At 41.2% G+C, this 15,501-nt stretch overlaps 1 protein-coding gene across 4 annotated transcripts; it reads left to right on the forward strand.

The window, feature by feature from the left end:
• On the forward strand, window positions 4,834–15,275 carry LOC110431897 (MADS-box transcription factor 47-like). 4 transcript variants are annotated; one of them, XM_021451665.1, is made up of 9 exons: window positions 4,834–5,053; window positions 5,193–5,430; window positions 9,752–9,833; window positions 9,974–10,035; window positions 13,962–14,061; window positions 14,154–14,195; window positions 14,400–14,441; window positions 14,533–14,690; window positions 14,843–15,275. In XM_021451665.1, the coding sequence occupies exons 2-9, from the start codon at window positions 5,243–5,245 to the stop codon at window positions 14,865–14,867; spliced, it is 699 nt and encodes a 232-aa protein (XP_021307340.1). In that variant the 5' UTR covers window positions 4,834–5,053; window positions 5,193–5,242; the 3' UTR covers window positions 14,868–15,275. The 4 variants fall into 4 exon arrangements, with proteins under 4 accessions (XP_021307340.1, XP_021307342.1, XP_021307341.1 ...); XM_021451667.1 differs by having other exon boundaries at window positions 14,539–14,690; XM_021451666.1 differs by having other exon boundaries at window positions 4,860–5,098.

Raw genomic sequence — 15,501 nt, forward strand, 5'->3', positions numbered from 1 at the left:
GCAAAGAGGACAACATCAAGATTAGAGGGAAAAACTCTCTCTATTCCTATCTTATTTCTATTTTTTCATAGCCCAAGCAAAGCTAGCGAAAAACAAAATAACGAGTCGTTGGGGTGTTTAGTTCCCTTCCAAAAAAATTAGGTTTTGGTTCACCATTTTACATAATTTTGGTCCACTTTACAACATCTTCTTTTGAGGTGTCAAAATGCACCCTTTCTAGCAGCTACTGTAAGGAAAGCCAGTCCTCAATCACTCATCTATGTAGATTTGTTCTAAAAGATAGATTCCAATCATCTCCATCCCAGATGTCACACACCAAGTCATGTTGATTCTCACTTATCTCATATAAAGCCTGGAATTGGATTTTTAAGGCTACACCCCCTGACCATGCGTCATGCCAAAATCTGACCTTGTCTCCTTTATGAACTCTATACTCTGCTCCCCATTTGAACAAATGCTTAATCTTGTGGAGGCCTTTCCAAAACTGAGAGGTGCCTTTCTAACCAGAGCAAAAGAAATTCCCTGACTTCATATATTTGGCCTTTACCAACTTGCACCACAGTTCCTCAGACCCAGACTCGATTTTCTAGATCCATTTTGTCAATAAGCATTGATTCATAATTTCTATGTTAATAATCCCCAAGCCACCATGGTTTTTGGGTTTGCAAATAGATATCCATTTAGCTGTGTGATATTTGAAGGCATCATCTGCCCCCTCTAGAAAAATCTAGATCTGATTGTATCCATTTTTGAATGTAAACCCTTTGGCAGAAAGTAGAAACCCATCACATACATAAGTAAACTACTCAAGCAGTAATTTGTATGGACTAGTTTTGCTCCAGAGGTCATATCCTTCCCTTTCCATAGGTATAACCTTTTAATCATTTTGTTAAGGATCCACTAAAAGGCCCCAATACCTAACACCTTGTCGGATACTGGAATACCATTGGAAGCTCATCCAATTTTGTAATTGAGCATGTTAGCCTTCCTTTTTTTCCTCTTAGTTGTACCCAAAAAGAATAACTTCACTTTTATGATAGTTAATTTTCAACCCGATAGCCACTCAAAGCAATATAGGAGGATTTTGAGATTAGTGATGGACTTATCTGAGCCATCTACCATGATGAATGTATCATTTGCATACAGGATGTGTGATGTACCATTGGGAATCAAATGAGCCACCACTCCTTTAGTAAGTTGATTGTTGATAGCCTTGTCCAATAAAGCACTAGGGGAGTCAGCTACTAGGTTAAAGAGCCAGATAAAGGATCCCCTACCATAGAAAAAAATAGCGGGCTATAGCGGCGCGGGCTATGAGTGCATCCACAGTCATGTTTACTCGTGTTCCGCACGTCGGGCCGGCTCTAGGGACGGCCCTCGGGGCCCAGATTTGTACCAATATAGTGTTGAGCAGCAGACCAATATCTAAGATTCTTTTGGTATTTGACCGTGCAACTATAGAAACAACCTACTGAACTCTACGTAACACCATTACCGGTTGATACAAGCCAATAGCAATAGGTATCACTGATTATCAACCGATAAGGTTACCCTCTCTTGGTCCTGAATTATGAACCGACAACACCCTCGTTTGCCCTGGTTTCATGGGCCCGCTCGTCTGCAAAAAACGCCATTACGTCCTGGGCTGCGGCTTCAGCTACCGTGTCCATCAAACTGGTGAAAACGGTAACAGTAGTGTTTTTTTTCTGGGGTAGCAGCACTCACGATATATCCTAAGAAACGTACCAAAAAAACCATCATATTCTACAATGCAACTTTTTTATCCTGCTCATGTCTATCCAATCAGGCCTTGTTTAGTTCCCTAATTTTTCAAAAAAATTCGTCACATTAAATCTTACGGCACATACATGAAGCATTAAATATAGATACAAATAATAACTAATTGCACTATTAATTTATAATTTACGAGACAAAGTTTTTAAACGTAGTTAGTCCATAATTAAACAATAATTGTTAAATACAAATAAAAGTGCTACAATTGGCGAACACAAATTTTTTCTTGGACTAAACAAGGGCTCATTCACAGCTCCTCCGCTCGGATCCTCTGCTCCCACTCTTCCTCCTCCCCTCGCTTGCGGGGGATGAAAACGGATCGGATACGGACGGATATCACTGATATCATATTTGTTTTCATATTTCTAGTCGGATTCGGATTCGAATACGGATAATGTCAACCATGTCGGATAAGATATGATTGGATGTCGATGTCACAAATATACGATTTAAGTATTCGCATACGGATACGGTATCGGATGTTGAATATTCAGACTCGGATATGGACAGATCTGAATCCTTCTAAACGAATTCGATCTCGAATACGGTCGGAAAATATCCGTACCGTTTTTATCCCTAAGTTGCGGCTACTGCAGGAGGTGGCCATGCTCACAGCTAGCACCGGCTACCCTGCGCTCTTGTGATCCTTCCCGTCGACAAAGCGCTGGCTGCCACGCTCGTGGTGATGCTAGGCTCGGTCCTCCTCGATTTCACGACCTGCAACAATGAGCAACAGAAATGGTATCACCGCCTACTCCAACCTGTTTGATCGCATTGTCGTGTACGGGCGCACGCAGGGTGCGTCACGGCGGGCGCCTTCGGCACCATCATCGACGTCGTGTGGCTATGCCACTCCAATCGATCTATATAATGCAGGTCTGCTTGCTTCTTGAGGTGCTTCTGCTTCCAATCGATCTGAATAGTACGCTTGCTTGCTTGCACGTCTGAATAATGCACATCCGCTTCGAATCAATCGAGCATCCAACATGTTTGCAGTTCACTGAGCTGGTGAGGAGTGCGTATTACATGGTGCTGGAGGTACTGGAAGCTAGTGGAACTACAGGCCGGAGGTGGACGTCTAGAGCGCCGGCATCATCCCCTACACAGTGGTGGAGCTAGAGAATCATATAGGGCGTGTGGTTTGCGGTCTAAAGATGGAGTGGCAGATAAATTTAAGCCAACAGAATCTTAATGGCACCATAGCCATAATTTTAGCTTGAATGATTAAAACACATCAACAATGATGTAGCGGTAATAATATATTTGTACTTAGTACCATTTATCAAAACACAGTAAACGAATCCCAGTATCGAGGTTGGCAAAATACAGAATCCTTAAACATGGAATCCTCACCGAAAAAGAAATAAAACATCATTGTAAGCAAGCAATTTATATAATGTATCATTGAAAATTTGAAAATAGGTGCATTACCTCTTATAGATCAAATCTATGCCCTTTTTCTTTTATGTTCACGAAGCGATGAACCACAACATCATTTTGTAACTTTCTTTAATTCTTCTTTGTCGACATTGCAAATAAGTCTATTACTCAAGTGCACATCACCCATGCGGTTACTAAGAGTTGTTTTCACAATCTTCATCCCCAGAAGTATTTCCGCCACCGTTGCAGTAGCAATTGACAATATTAGCAAAAATTTCAAAAGTTAATAAACTAATGGATAACACTGTTTTTTTCTTGTCTCCACCATTCTTTGTGAAAGCTCAAGGATAGTATTTATGTTAGAGGGTCAATTGTCTTCTTTCACATCAGCAATGTAGAGGCCAAGGTGGTGTCTAAGATTTCTCAAATCTCTAGAGCTAAAATCATCAGGATATAATTTTGCTAGGTTTAACAAACTCTCTACATCAAAATCATGAAATGAATCGCTTAGATTGAAACGTGGCTTTAAGCTCTTGAATTAGCCAATCTATAAGATCATTAAAACAATCCACTTTAGCAGGATAAGCTACTTTTTTTTTTCCTTTGGCTCTTTGGTGTACTCCTTTTATCTCAAAGTAAGTGCATATCTCACGTCTCGACGAGTCAACCATTCCAAATTTGACTAAAATTATAGAAATTAATATAAATATTTATTTATATCTTTAAGTTAGTTTATTATTAAAATACATAACATGATCAATATATATAATGATATTTATTATATTAGTATTTTTTCATATATATTTGGTCAGAGGTAAAATTGGTTGAGATGCAAGGAGACGTTTACGCCTTGTTTAGTTGCCAAAAGTTTTTAAGATTTTCAGTCACGTCGAATCTTTGGACGCATGTATAAAATATTAAATATAGATAAAAATTACTAATTATATAGTTTGTCTGTAATTTACGATATGAATCTTTTAAATTTAATTAATCTATAATTGAACAATAATCACCAAATACAAAACGGAAGTGGTATAATAGCCAAACCAAAAAAACTAAAAAAAGGCCGAGGAGATATATGACCGGAGAAGATAGGGTGTTTGGTTGGAGGTGTCCCGTATCTCCTCGGCTGGCCATATGCCAGCCGTGACGCCGAAAGCCGAGCCACAGGTGGTACTGTGGTAGGCACGGGCACATAGGCAGCGCAACCCCTTGTAGCCCATGGGTCCATCCGCGGTGCCTTCGGCCTTCGTCCCTACCGAGAAAAACACCCCAAAACAGTATCTTCGGAGGAGAGTAAAAAAAGGATGCCTACAGTGGTGTACCAAGGCGTTCAAGAGATCAGACGCAGAGGCCGGGCCTCGGCGTACATACAGCTACAGGAGCAGCGTGGATACGGTGACCTTTCAATTTCAGCACCAGCATCCTCTGTCTCTCTCACAGTCACAGCAGCGGGAAGCAACAGGCAACAGCGGGGGAGCAGGGATGAGGTGACGCGCGGACCAATGGCGCCGAGGGTAGGGGGCCACTCTCCTCTGACCACCTCGTGGCGGACACCTGGCTCCATCCATGGGCCTGGGGGATCGGAGCGGCAGTCTGGCAGGCACCACCGTGACCTTTGCCATAAAAAGCTACTGCTCCTTCGTACGACGCTGTCCTACACCCTGCACCCTATACACTGCTACAGGCTAGAGCTTCTGTTCATGCTGCCGCGAGCGCCAACGCGGCCGTCCTCATCCCATCCTACCAGCCAGCAAGCCTCTCGTCGCAATTGGCTAGTTCCATAAATAGGAGTAGTAGGCAGTTGCTCACTGGTCCTTTGCGCCTACCCAGCCTCTGGACTACTCCCGAACCGCGCCGCAGATCTACTCCAACACCTGTAAGGATTTTGCTGTCGCTGTGGCTTTTCCGGCAGCTAGCTAGGGTTCTTCTCCCTCGCTCCGATCCTCCTCTTCTTTTCTTTGCTTGGTCAAATTACTCACTCCATCTCTTTCTCGTCTTGTTCTGGTTGTTGGCAGCTGCAGCGGCGGCGGCGCCGCCGCCGGTGGAGGACAGCAAGAGAGGCACGATGGCCGGGAAGAGGGAGCGGATAGCGATCCGGAGGATCGACAACCTGGCGGCGAGGCAGGTGACCTTCTCCAAAAGGCGGCGGGGGCTGTTCAAGAAGGCCGAGGAGCTCTCCATCCTCTGCGACGCCGAGGTCGGCCTCGTCGTCTTCTCCGCCACCGGCAAACTCTTCCACTTCGCCAGCACCAGGTACCTATATCTATCTATCTATGGACACAGACCTTGCGCCGTGCCACACGGCTGCCATCCGGCCAATCTATCTTGCTCCTGCGCGCGTAGATTCCGTGTTCTTGGATTTCGATTTCGTTCTTCCATCTGGCCTGGGTCCTAGACCTGCGCATCTTGGTACTGGATGCCCTAATCTCGATTCCGTATTTGTTCTTCTTTAATTCGGCGTCTTAATCGATTGATCGGTTAATTCCACAATTAGAAACCTGATTTCTCTATTTCTTGAGATCGGGGATTCTTGTCTCCCGGTCTCCAACAACTTGGGTATGTGGCTGATCCGCTGTCCCTTTTTCTAGACCAAGCTTGTCTACGACATGTGTCGCATGTCGATTGATATTTGATGGTCGATATTTCAATGTATGATTAATTAAGTAACTCGTGCCGCTCGTTCTGTTGATCGAAGGAGAAAGTTCTTGCTTGTTCGCCAATAAGTTCCTTTTCCCCACTGTCAACAATGACTAAGATTGTTTGACTGTCGTTCCGAGATCGATCATTATGTCTTTGCGCGCGGTGTCATTTTCTCCCACATTTTTTCAGAGATTCTCATATGCTCGCTTCGTGGTCCTCGCCTGTTCTAAGCTGGGATTGGAGGAAAAAAAATTGTCCCTGGATTTATCCTGTCGCTCCCTAACATATTCAGAGTTTATTAATATTAATTAGTGTTATTCTTTTTTTTCTATCCGCATAAGGATATATACTTCAAGGTTTGTGTGGTAAATTCGCCGGATTAACTACTTTCAAGTAATTAGGCAATACTTTCAGTAACCCACCCCAGAAAATTAGTGGGAAATTCAAGGGCATGCATGTTGATCAGTCAGTGTGATTTCATCATATCTAATTTCTTATCTATTGATGTGAATTGAGATAGAATAAGGATCCTTTTCTTATCTTGGCTAAATTACTAGGAAAATATAGGATATGCTTTCAACATTTCAATGACTTTTTTTCACCGCTCTTCTCCTGCTCTTGCCGTCCCTAAAGAATGCACTTCTTCTTTTTTTTAGTAAACATATATTACAAATATATTATAAATAAGTACTATTAAATATATAATAATGAAATATATTCTTACAACAAATATAATTTATTAATGTTAATATTTTTATAAATCTAGGCAAAAAATGACTTTTGAAAAGAATTGTGTATTTCTTTTTTAGGGAGTGAGTATATATAATACAGTACTAAAAGAACTTGGAATGCGTGGAAGAGACTAGACAGATGGAGGGGTTCTCTCTTTTGGCAGTGTGGCAGTAAAAAACAGATGCTCTTTGACAAAAGGTAGATGTCACAAGTCTTCGTTCTGATCTGCAACATAATTTTTTCTGCACCTTTTGTACAAGTTGCTTCGATTTCCATGTTTCTTCTATTGCTCTTGTTCTACCACGTTTACATTTCTATTTTTAATGCACGTTTACATTTCTTTTGACTTCACCGCCGATGTGGATCGTCCAAATTAACCCGGACATCCTACCTAGAAATGCTTTCTAGCTGGTCAGAGCTTTCTCCACATGTATCCCGGGCTTGACAGGAAATGCCTCGGAATGTTCATGCGACTTACATGATCTATCGTTTTCACCCTAAGAAAAAAAGGAAAATGTGATACCTCATTCCGTACTTTATAACTGTATACTCGGACCTTTATTTCCTCTTTAGAATATAATGATATGTAACTCTCCTTCGTATTTTACACCTAATGCAAGGCACATGCCATTTTGTTTTAACTTCTGCTCCCTCAGTTTTGAAATATTAGAGATTTTTAGTTGTCCTATATGTTAAACCATCCTAAGTTTTACTAAGTTCATAAAAGAAGTATAATACTATTTACAATATCAAATGATTTTTCTGGTAATGTAGCTAGAGCTGTGAAAGGCTGCAGGTAGCCAAGAGGCTAAGGTTGTTCACTTGTTTTTTCACAACACATATAGTTACAAAAATAGTTCTGAACCAATTGTATAAATAGTTTTTTTTACCAGTGGCATGATCTCATCATGCGTTATATTGAGATAAACTTGGTAAAAAAAATGAGAATGACATGTGAGACAAAGGTCAGAAATTGTGTCGCACCATATAGCCAAACTTTGACTAAGAATTTTGATGACTGAAGTATAACATGGCAAATGTTTTGAATGAATGAAGCATGTCCTTGACCCTAAAAATGTTGAGTAAAGGCAGCCCGAATCAAGAAAATAATAGGATAGTCTCGATATTAACCATGTCATAACACTCCATACACAGATCGAAGAAACTACATTTTCAATAGATAATTTCTGCAAAATACATTTTTTTCAGCCAATCCACTATCGTTTCTCCGCTATCGTCTACCTCATACACATTTAATCTTAGTTTCCATGTAGAAATAGTTTCTTGTATAAGAAACCATGTTCCTTCTCTCAGCCTTTTAATTTCCAATACTACAACACCATTTTACTTACTTGGCATCCTAGGTGAGAGGAGTCCAGCACTAGGCGCATGCAGAGCCCCAGCGCCTAGTATCCGTGGATGGATGGAGGGGGGGGGGGGGGGTAAGAGGAGTCAAGCACTCCAGCAGTAAATCCACCCGCTGATCCAGCGCATGCAGAGCCCCAGCGCATAGTATCCGTGGACAAATAAAAAAAGTAGTTGCGCCTAATATCCGTGGACGAAGGGAGTAATGCTATAGAAACTATATTCTAGTCATCTCATTAGGACTGCCCTAATATTTGATTTATATTATATTACAGCAGTAAGTGTTGAAGTCAGCCTTTTTGGCATTTTGAGCAGCTAAGCCTTAACTATCACTATACCATGACGTTTACCCGGATTTGAGTGTCATGAATTGATCTAAACCACAGCTTTCAGGGTGAATTAAATGCTTGCTATTTAAAAATTATGGAGACACGAGAGCTTTAGACATGGTGGGCAGTGGTACATGCACTGTATACTCCGTCTAAAAAATATAATTTTATATGAATCAGGATAATTTTTTAAATTTTAGTTGTAAATTTATATGAAATAATATCAACATTTATGACTCTTAATATATTTACTATAAAAATATATTTTATACTTAATTAATTTAATAATATTTATGTGGTATAATAAACATTGGTAATTTTATATAGATTTGATTTGAGTGAATTGCGTTTGTTTAGACAGTTAAAATTTGTTTTTATATCCACAGAAATTCATGCTCATAGAAATTAGTCTCATCTTTTCGTGACCAACAGTGTGAGATGCTGGATCAGTTTCGAATTCTTAAAAACCAGTTTTTGCCTCGGTTTTTAAGAATCTGAATTTATGCATGTATTAATCTTTGGTCATAAGAAATGGGCACAATCTAGTTACCAACTGACAAAAACTGACAGCAAAAACTAACTTGTTTAGATCATACATAGTTTCTAAAAACTAAATTCTTAATAACTAGTTAAAACTAGAGGGATCCAAATGGGCCCTTAAATCACTTGCACAGTCGCACTAGCTGCCTGTGTGCATGACATCATCAGGAGGGCTAGGGAAAAAAGACTGACCAATCCTATCTGAAGGCATTTTTGCATCGTACTTCGTTTCATATTTGCCCTTGGGTGTCAAAAGGCAGTGGGCATTTACTACGTAGCACGATAAGGTTAGCATTGCTGCCCCGCCACAGGACGAACACAACTCATCTTTTGCTTTGTAACACAGCAACATCATTTCATTGTAGGTGTCTATAGGATCAATCTTGAGGCCAAGCATTTTAATTCTAGGCACACAAATTTTGTTGTGGCATGGATGATGTTTTTGCATACCATTGTGCATAAAAAATGTTTTCAGCCAAACACAATTAACCGAAAATTTAGAATACCAATCTGCTAACGAAAATGCAATTGTGCTGCTGACCGTTGCAGTGCATAAAGTTTAAGCAGGTAGTTAAGATTTTCTTAGAGTTTAACACTAGGAACACCATTGCTACTATTTTCTCCTAGCTAATTAACACTACAAGTTATGAGGCTGTTTGCTGTCATGTAAGCTGGATGAAGTAGGGCTGAATAAAATCCCCGGTACAGTGCATGAAATATCAGTAGTTACACAGCAGTATATTGCTGTACTAGCCTCCCGTGTAGACTGATATCTTCATTTCCCAAGCATGGCCTACTTAATATGGGTTTCTAGAAAAATAATACAACATCTAGTTGCTGAGACAAATTGTCTTGGTATTGAAGCCATCATCTTTATCTGAAGTATACGTCAGTCAGTCGTATTATTATTTAATCTTTACTAAACTGTGCAGTCAGCTGATCAGTTGATCTGCCCAATATTTCTGCAGCATGAAGCAGGTAATCGATCGGTACGACTCCCATTCCAAGAATCTCCAAAAGTCTGAAGCGCCGTCTCAGCTGCAGTCACATGTGAGCTAATCTGAATTCATCCTGTAATTGTTAACTACTGTTTACTCCAAATTGCGAACACAAAAGCAATGGCAGAATGGGTACAACGATGTTGGTACTAACAGCTTTGGGTTCTGTGATGTGTCACATGTGTGTTACAGATTGATGATGGCACTTGTGCAAGGCTAAAGCAGGAGCTTGCTGAAACCAGCCTTAAGCTCAGGTGCACAGCATCTCTATATATCCTACAATTAATCTTCACATACGGATGTAGTTCAAAAGCAGCACAATAATCTACATGCGCCTGACAGTTTTATCTTTTGGAACAAAGCACTTCTTTTTTAGAAGGACACGAAGTTTCCACTACTATACAGATGATTTAGAAAAGCTCCAATTGTTTCACAGAGATTTATATGTTATCTTTTAGAACAAAATGGTTCTTTTTTATACAAATCTCGATTTAGAAAAGTCCCATTGTTTCATGAGATTATTGGGATTTTCAGCTGGCCCCAAAAAATCCAACAGAGGGCTCAGCTAATATATAGACTGCCTTGGAAATTCTAGGAGTCACTGTAACGCACCCATTGCCTTTGAAAATAAACATTTCTAGGAACGGTTGACGTTAGACCCAAGCATTTCAGTCCAAGATCGGGTCCGAGCCGGTTGGGCTTAGCCCAACCCGCATTCCTGACATGGCCTAGACGGCAAAACATGATCCCCAAAAAAAATATTGGCCTAAGATATGAATTTCAATTGTCTTTCTACCAAAAATTAGTGGGCAACCTGCTGAAGCTCGGGCCAAGACTATAAAACAGGCATGACTCGCCCAATGGAACGATACTAGCCATGGCCCACCTTGCAAAATGCTAATGCCTGGTTGGTGTTTTTAGATTTTTCAAGGCCTATTTGTAAGGTGGTTCTTCTGCAGAAATAGTTGCCGCACAAATAAATCATAAGTTTTTAAACCAAGTTATATGAAGACAAATTTTATATTAAAATTGTACAACTCCAAGAGACATAAAATTTATAGTTGGTAAGTTTTTTATTTGAAATCGTTTAGGGGACGCAAAATATTTATTTTCATTTGAATTTGCTGGACCCAAATATTCAATTTAAAACAATTATTTTAAATTTAAGTTTTTTAATATTTCAGATGGCCTATGATGGAGGCACACTTTATACTAAAATTGCAGTGCTCGATGGGAGTCGATGATTTTGTCACCTGATATTGTTTAAGAGCATAAATATTCCAAAAAAATCCAAAGAAGTTTTTTTGCGAGAAAGATCCGAAGAAGTTAATACAAAAGAATAGCTTCTGATATCTAGTCACAAGTGAAGGGGGGCATAGGGAGACTTGAGGTAAATCCTAAGAATAGCTCCTGAGATATCTAGTCAGCACCAGTCTTTTTTGCGTCATTTGTCCTCATTCGTGCGCATCTGGGAAAAACTTTCCGATCGGTCACCCATCTCTAAATTTCTTTAGGCCAAGCACACTTAATTTTAGAGTTCTTTGGAGATAAACTTCCGAAAAAAGAACTTGCAACTTGTTGGTATAAATATTCTATTAATCCTATTAAGCGCTGGGCCGAGATGTTACATCCTCACCCTCTTAAAAGACCGGCGTCCTCGTCGGTCAACCCCAAGCTAGGAACATCCCCTCTTGACTACGTCCGTTTGTCCAGTGCCAACGCATGTGTCATGTTGTGTGACCACTATGGGTCCACACCAACCATGCGCACCATATCTGCGCAATTGCAATACATGCAACCCGTGAAACCACAAGAGTCAGCTCTGATACCATTATATAACGTCCCACCTCTTCAAGGTCAGGCTCGCTTACATTTGGCAGCTTTTCTAGGACATAGACTACCCTAACAGACCAACATCAGTCTTTTTCTGCACACTTTGTCCCCACTCATGCACCCATGAAACCGCGAGAGTCAGATCCGATACCATTATGTAATATCCCACCTCTTCAAGGCCGGGCTCACTTACATCTAGCAGTTTTTCTAGGACATAGACTACCCTCACAGATCAACACCAGTCTTTTTTTGCACACTTTGTTCTCACTCATGTCCACTCGGGAAGAACTTCTCGGTTCACCCATCCCTAAATTTCTTTAGGCCAAGCACACTTAACTTTAGAGTTCTTTGGGCTTTTGGGAAAAAAAGTTGCAACTCGTTAGTATAAGTATTCTATTAAACTCTGGGTCGGGATGTTATATTGAGGTCATGAATTCAAATCCTTGATACGCGTATTTCTTTTTTTTTAAAAAAATATTACTGACTTATGGGGGTAGTTGCTTGGGCATGAGAAAATTATTTTCCTATTTTTTGTGTTTGCATTCTCCGGAAAATATTTCCCGAGGCCACCAATCATATAAATCAATTTTTAGGGACTAAGATGGTGCGAACCTACAAATCTTTGATTTATAGAGACCTTTTCATAGAGGTATGCGCAGATTTCGCCTGGACAAATCTATTTTGACCTCAGTGACATTGTTTTTGTAGTAGTGTCATGTTGTTCACCATAGGTAGAAAAAGAGTTTGATTCAATTTACAAAGCAAAACCTGGCCTAGAACCATACATATGGTTAGAGGGACACAAGCAAAAGACCAAAGTAAAAGACCCCAAACGTCCAACCTGAATCAACCCACCCTAAATGTCCAGCCTGAATCAACCCACAACAAACAGATAACCATTCTTGAATACATTATTTCATAAATTATGGTTATTATTTTTCTGGCTATCCTCTCCACAAAGTTGGCTCTCTTACCTGCCCCAAGCGAGTCTCACTGGCTATCCCTATGTCTTTAGCCATCGTGGTACCCAATCATCACACACTTTGGGGGTGGGGGCCATTAGGGTCACCATACACCCTTTGGTTCTGTTGGGTTAGGAGTCCACCAAGGGGTTGTTGCGTTGGTTGTTCATCATTTCTTTGCTTAGCCTTCGGATGTCCTTCTAGTCATTGCTGTAATTCTATGCCCTATAGTGTTGTTTGGTGCTTAGGGTACAGGATATGTCATATGGTGTATGGTGAAAGCCCTAGCTAGATTTTTGTCGCTGCTATACTTTTGTGCTCTAGGGTTGTTTGGTGTGGTCATGGAGGTGTGGGGTGAGAGCCTACCTAGCTCTGGTTGAGACCAACAATGGTGATGCTCTCAGGTATCATTCACCTTGTTGAGGGCATTGTTATGAGACCCCGTTCCACCTATCTTCCCTAGCTAGGTGAAAACCTAGTTCACTTTTGTCAGATGAACAATGGCATCGCCGTGTGGGTAATGTCCTTCTAAGTGGCATTATCTTGAGAACTACTCCACTCTACCGTTGCCATTAGCTTAGGTACGAGGTCGTCTTCTTCCACACTACTCGTCGGTAATTGTTGCTTGGTCATCACTTGTGGACCTAAAGCGGCTGCTCTCTCACCGTGAGTTATGGTTACTACTTGGTCACCATTGTGGTATTGTGTCACCTACTTTCTTGTCGTGGACTGCTTTTTGTGCAGTCATGCTATTTAGTTGGGTGTTTGTTCCTTGGTTGTCACTTGTGGAGAGCAAGCTTCTCTCTTGTGATGGGCTCTCTAGACATTGCTTGGTCGTCGTTGTGGTGCTATGAAGGCTACTCTCTGGTTATTGCTTGGTGATGCCTGTGCTGTTTTTGTGTTTGCTTAGTAGTTATAGATATTGTTGTTGCTTGGTCATCCTCATGGAGCTGAGGTGGTTGCTCTCATGCTGCAAAGTTTTTGGTTGCTTAGTTGTTGCTGTGGAGCAAAGGTGGAAGAGGACCGAACCGATGCCGGCAGTTGTTCTCTTGTTGCGGTATTTATTTGCTGCTTTGTTGTCTCATCACCGCCTCTCACATGCTTGTTTTGTTGTATTTGTTGGAGGTCTAGGTTGTAGGGTTAGTCTTTTGTCTTGTGTGTGAGAGAGAGTTCTTGGTTGTAGCCTTAGTTTTGCTTGTTTGGTAGTTCGGTTGCTTTATGACGTATGTTTTTGTTCCTCCATGGTCGCCGTTAAGATGGTAATCGCTTATTTAACTATTACCTTTCTTTCTGTTATTTTTTATTTAGTCGTTCTAAAAACTACTCCTTTTTGACAAAATAGGTTATCAGCATGTTATAAAAGTAACCCCGTTAATTCTCTACAGGCAGATGAGAGGAGAGGAGCTCCAGAGGCTGAGCGTCCAACAGCTGCAAGAGCTTGAGAAGACCCTCGAATCTGGCCTCGGCTCTGTACTCAAAACCAAGGTATCTGATACTCGTGAGTTGTGACAGCATCAGACTGGACTGTACAGTAATGATGCATAGCATAATCATCTCTTTCCCTGTCAAAATTGTAGAGCCAAAAAATCCTTGACGAGATCAGCGGTCTGGAAAGAAAGGCAAGCAAATTCCCTTTTCAAACTGCTTTAGTTAATTTATTTCAAAACAAGATGCATCAGACCTAGGCTAGTGCTGCAGCTTAATCAACTGCTGTATGGAAAATTTCAGCACCTCACCAACTGATGCAACTGAAATATTTCAGATTACATTCAGCCAGATCCCATTTCCTGCCTTCTAACAGCGTCAGTTGTGTTGTTGAACAGAGAATGGAACTGATCGAGGAGAATTCAAGGCTGAAGGAGCAAGTAAATCCCTGCTCTCCCCTGCTGAGTTTTCGATTCTGCCCTTCCTTTGTTTCGAACGATGTCTCGGTGCTTAAGCCACGGCGATCTGAAGCTGCAGGTGACCCGGATGGCAAGGATGGAGACGCAGCTTGGCGTCGATTCAGAAATTGTGTATGAGGAAGGGCAGTCATCTGAATCTGTGACAAACACATCCTATCCGCGCCCATCAACAGACACTGACGACTGCTCCGATACATCGCTCAGGCTAGGGTGAGTCCAGAGTTCTTCCCAAGCAGACCTCACACCAGATAACTTGTTCATCTCAAGCCAACGCACATAAGAAATTCCATGTAAATATGCTGGTGACTCGTGAGATGACGCATATGGAAATAGCACTAACCATATGAATCTGCATACTGTAGGCTACCATTCTTCAGCTCGAAGTGATGGAAAATCAGGAAACTTGACATGTTCAGTAGCGGAGCGGTGCTGATTACTTGCCCTCTCCGTTCTGGATTGGGGAGCAGGATTGCTGGATTAGTGACCAACGCGTCGCATCAAAATAAGGCATTCTGAGTGCTGTATGATGTGTGTATTCTGAAAGTGAGACTGCTTTTGTTATATACAGGCAGCATGGTAATAATACAACGGGTACCCGCTAGGATGCTACCTGCAGTCCGTGTTCTGTCCTCTGTTTTTTAGTACTCGTATAATCCCCCTGCAAACCATGTTTACCTGCAGCTCATGCTTTTGTTATACAGCATGATCATCTTTAGGAGTTATTCCAGTCCCTGCAAATGAGTTCCAGTACTTGTGCCCTTCGCAATATCGGACATGTCACGCTGTTAGTATTGAGGATTTGGAGTCTGCATGCTTTTTGTAGTAGGAACTTTGATGCGAATGTAGCATCAGAGCAGGTGAACTTGCAGCAAAGTAGCAATGGAAGATAAACTAAAGATACTCCAAGCTAAAAGAGACACCCACTAAAGATACTCCTTGGCATCCACAGGGAGATTTCTTTGAACTTTCTGCTTAATTCGTACGTGTTACACCTACTCATGGTTCGCATTTTGGCTTTAAC

Source organism: Sorghum bicolor, chromosome 1, assembly GCF_000003195.3.
Source record: "Sorghum bicolor cultivar BTx623 chromosome 1, Sorghum_bicolor_NCBIv3, whole genome shotgun sequence".
NCBI classification, from domain to species: Eukaryota; Viridiplantae; Streptophyta; class Magnoliopsida; order Poales; family Poaceae; genus Sorghum; species Sorghum bicolor.

Bases quoted from the DNA above. Each gene is read 5' to 3' on its own strand.
- LOC110431897 (XM_021451665.1), top strand. From the start codon at position 5,243: ATGGCCGGGAAGAGGGAGCGGATAGCGATCCGGAGGATCGACAACCTG. The intron at 5,431-9,751 runs GTACCTATATCT...ATATTTCTGCAG, and splicing joins TTCCACTTCGCCAGCACCAG to CATGAAGCAGGTAATCGATC. The intron at 9,834-9,973 runs GTGAGCTAATCT...TGTGTGTTACAG, and splicing joins CGTCTCAGCTGCAGTCACAT to ATTGATGATGGCACTTGTGC.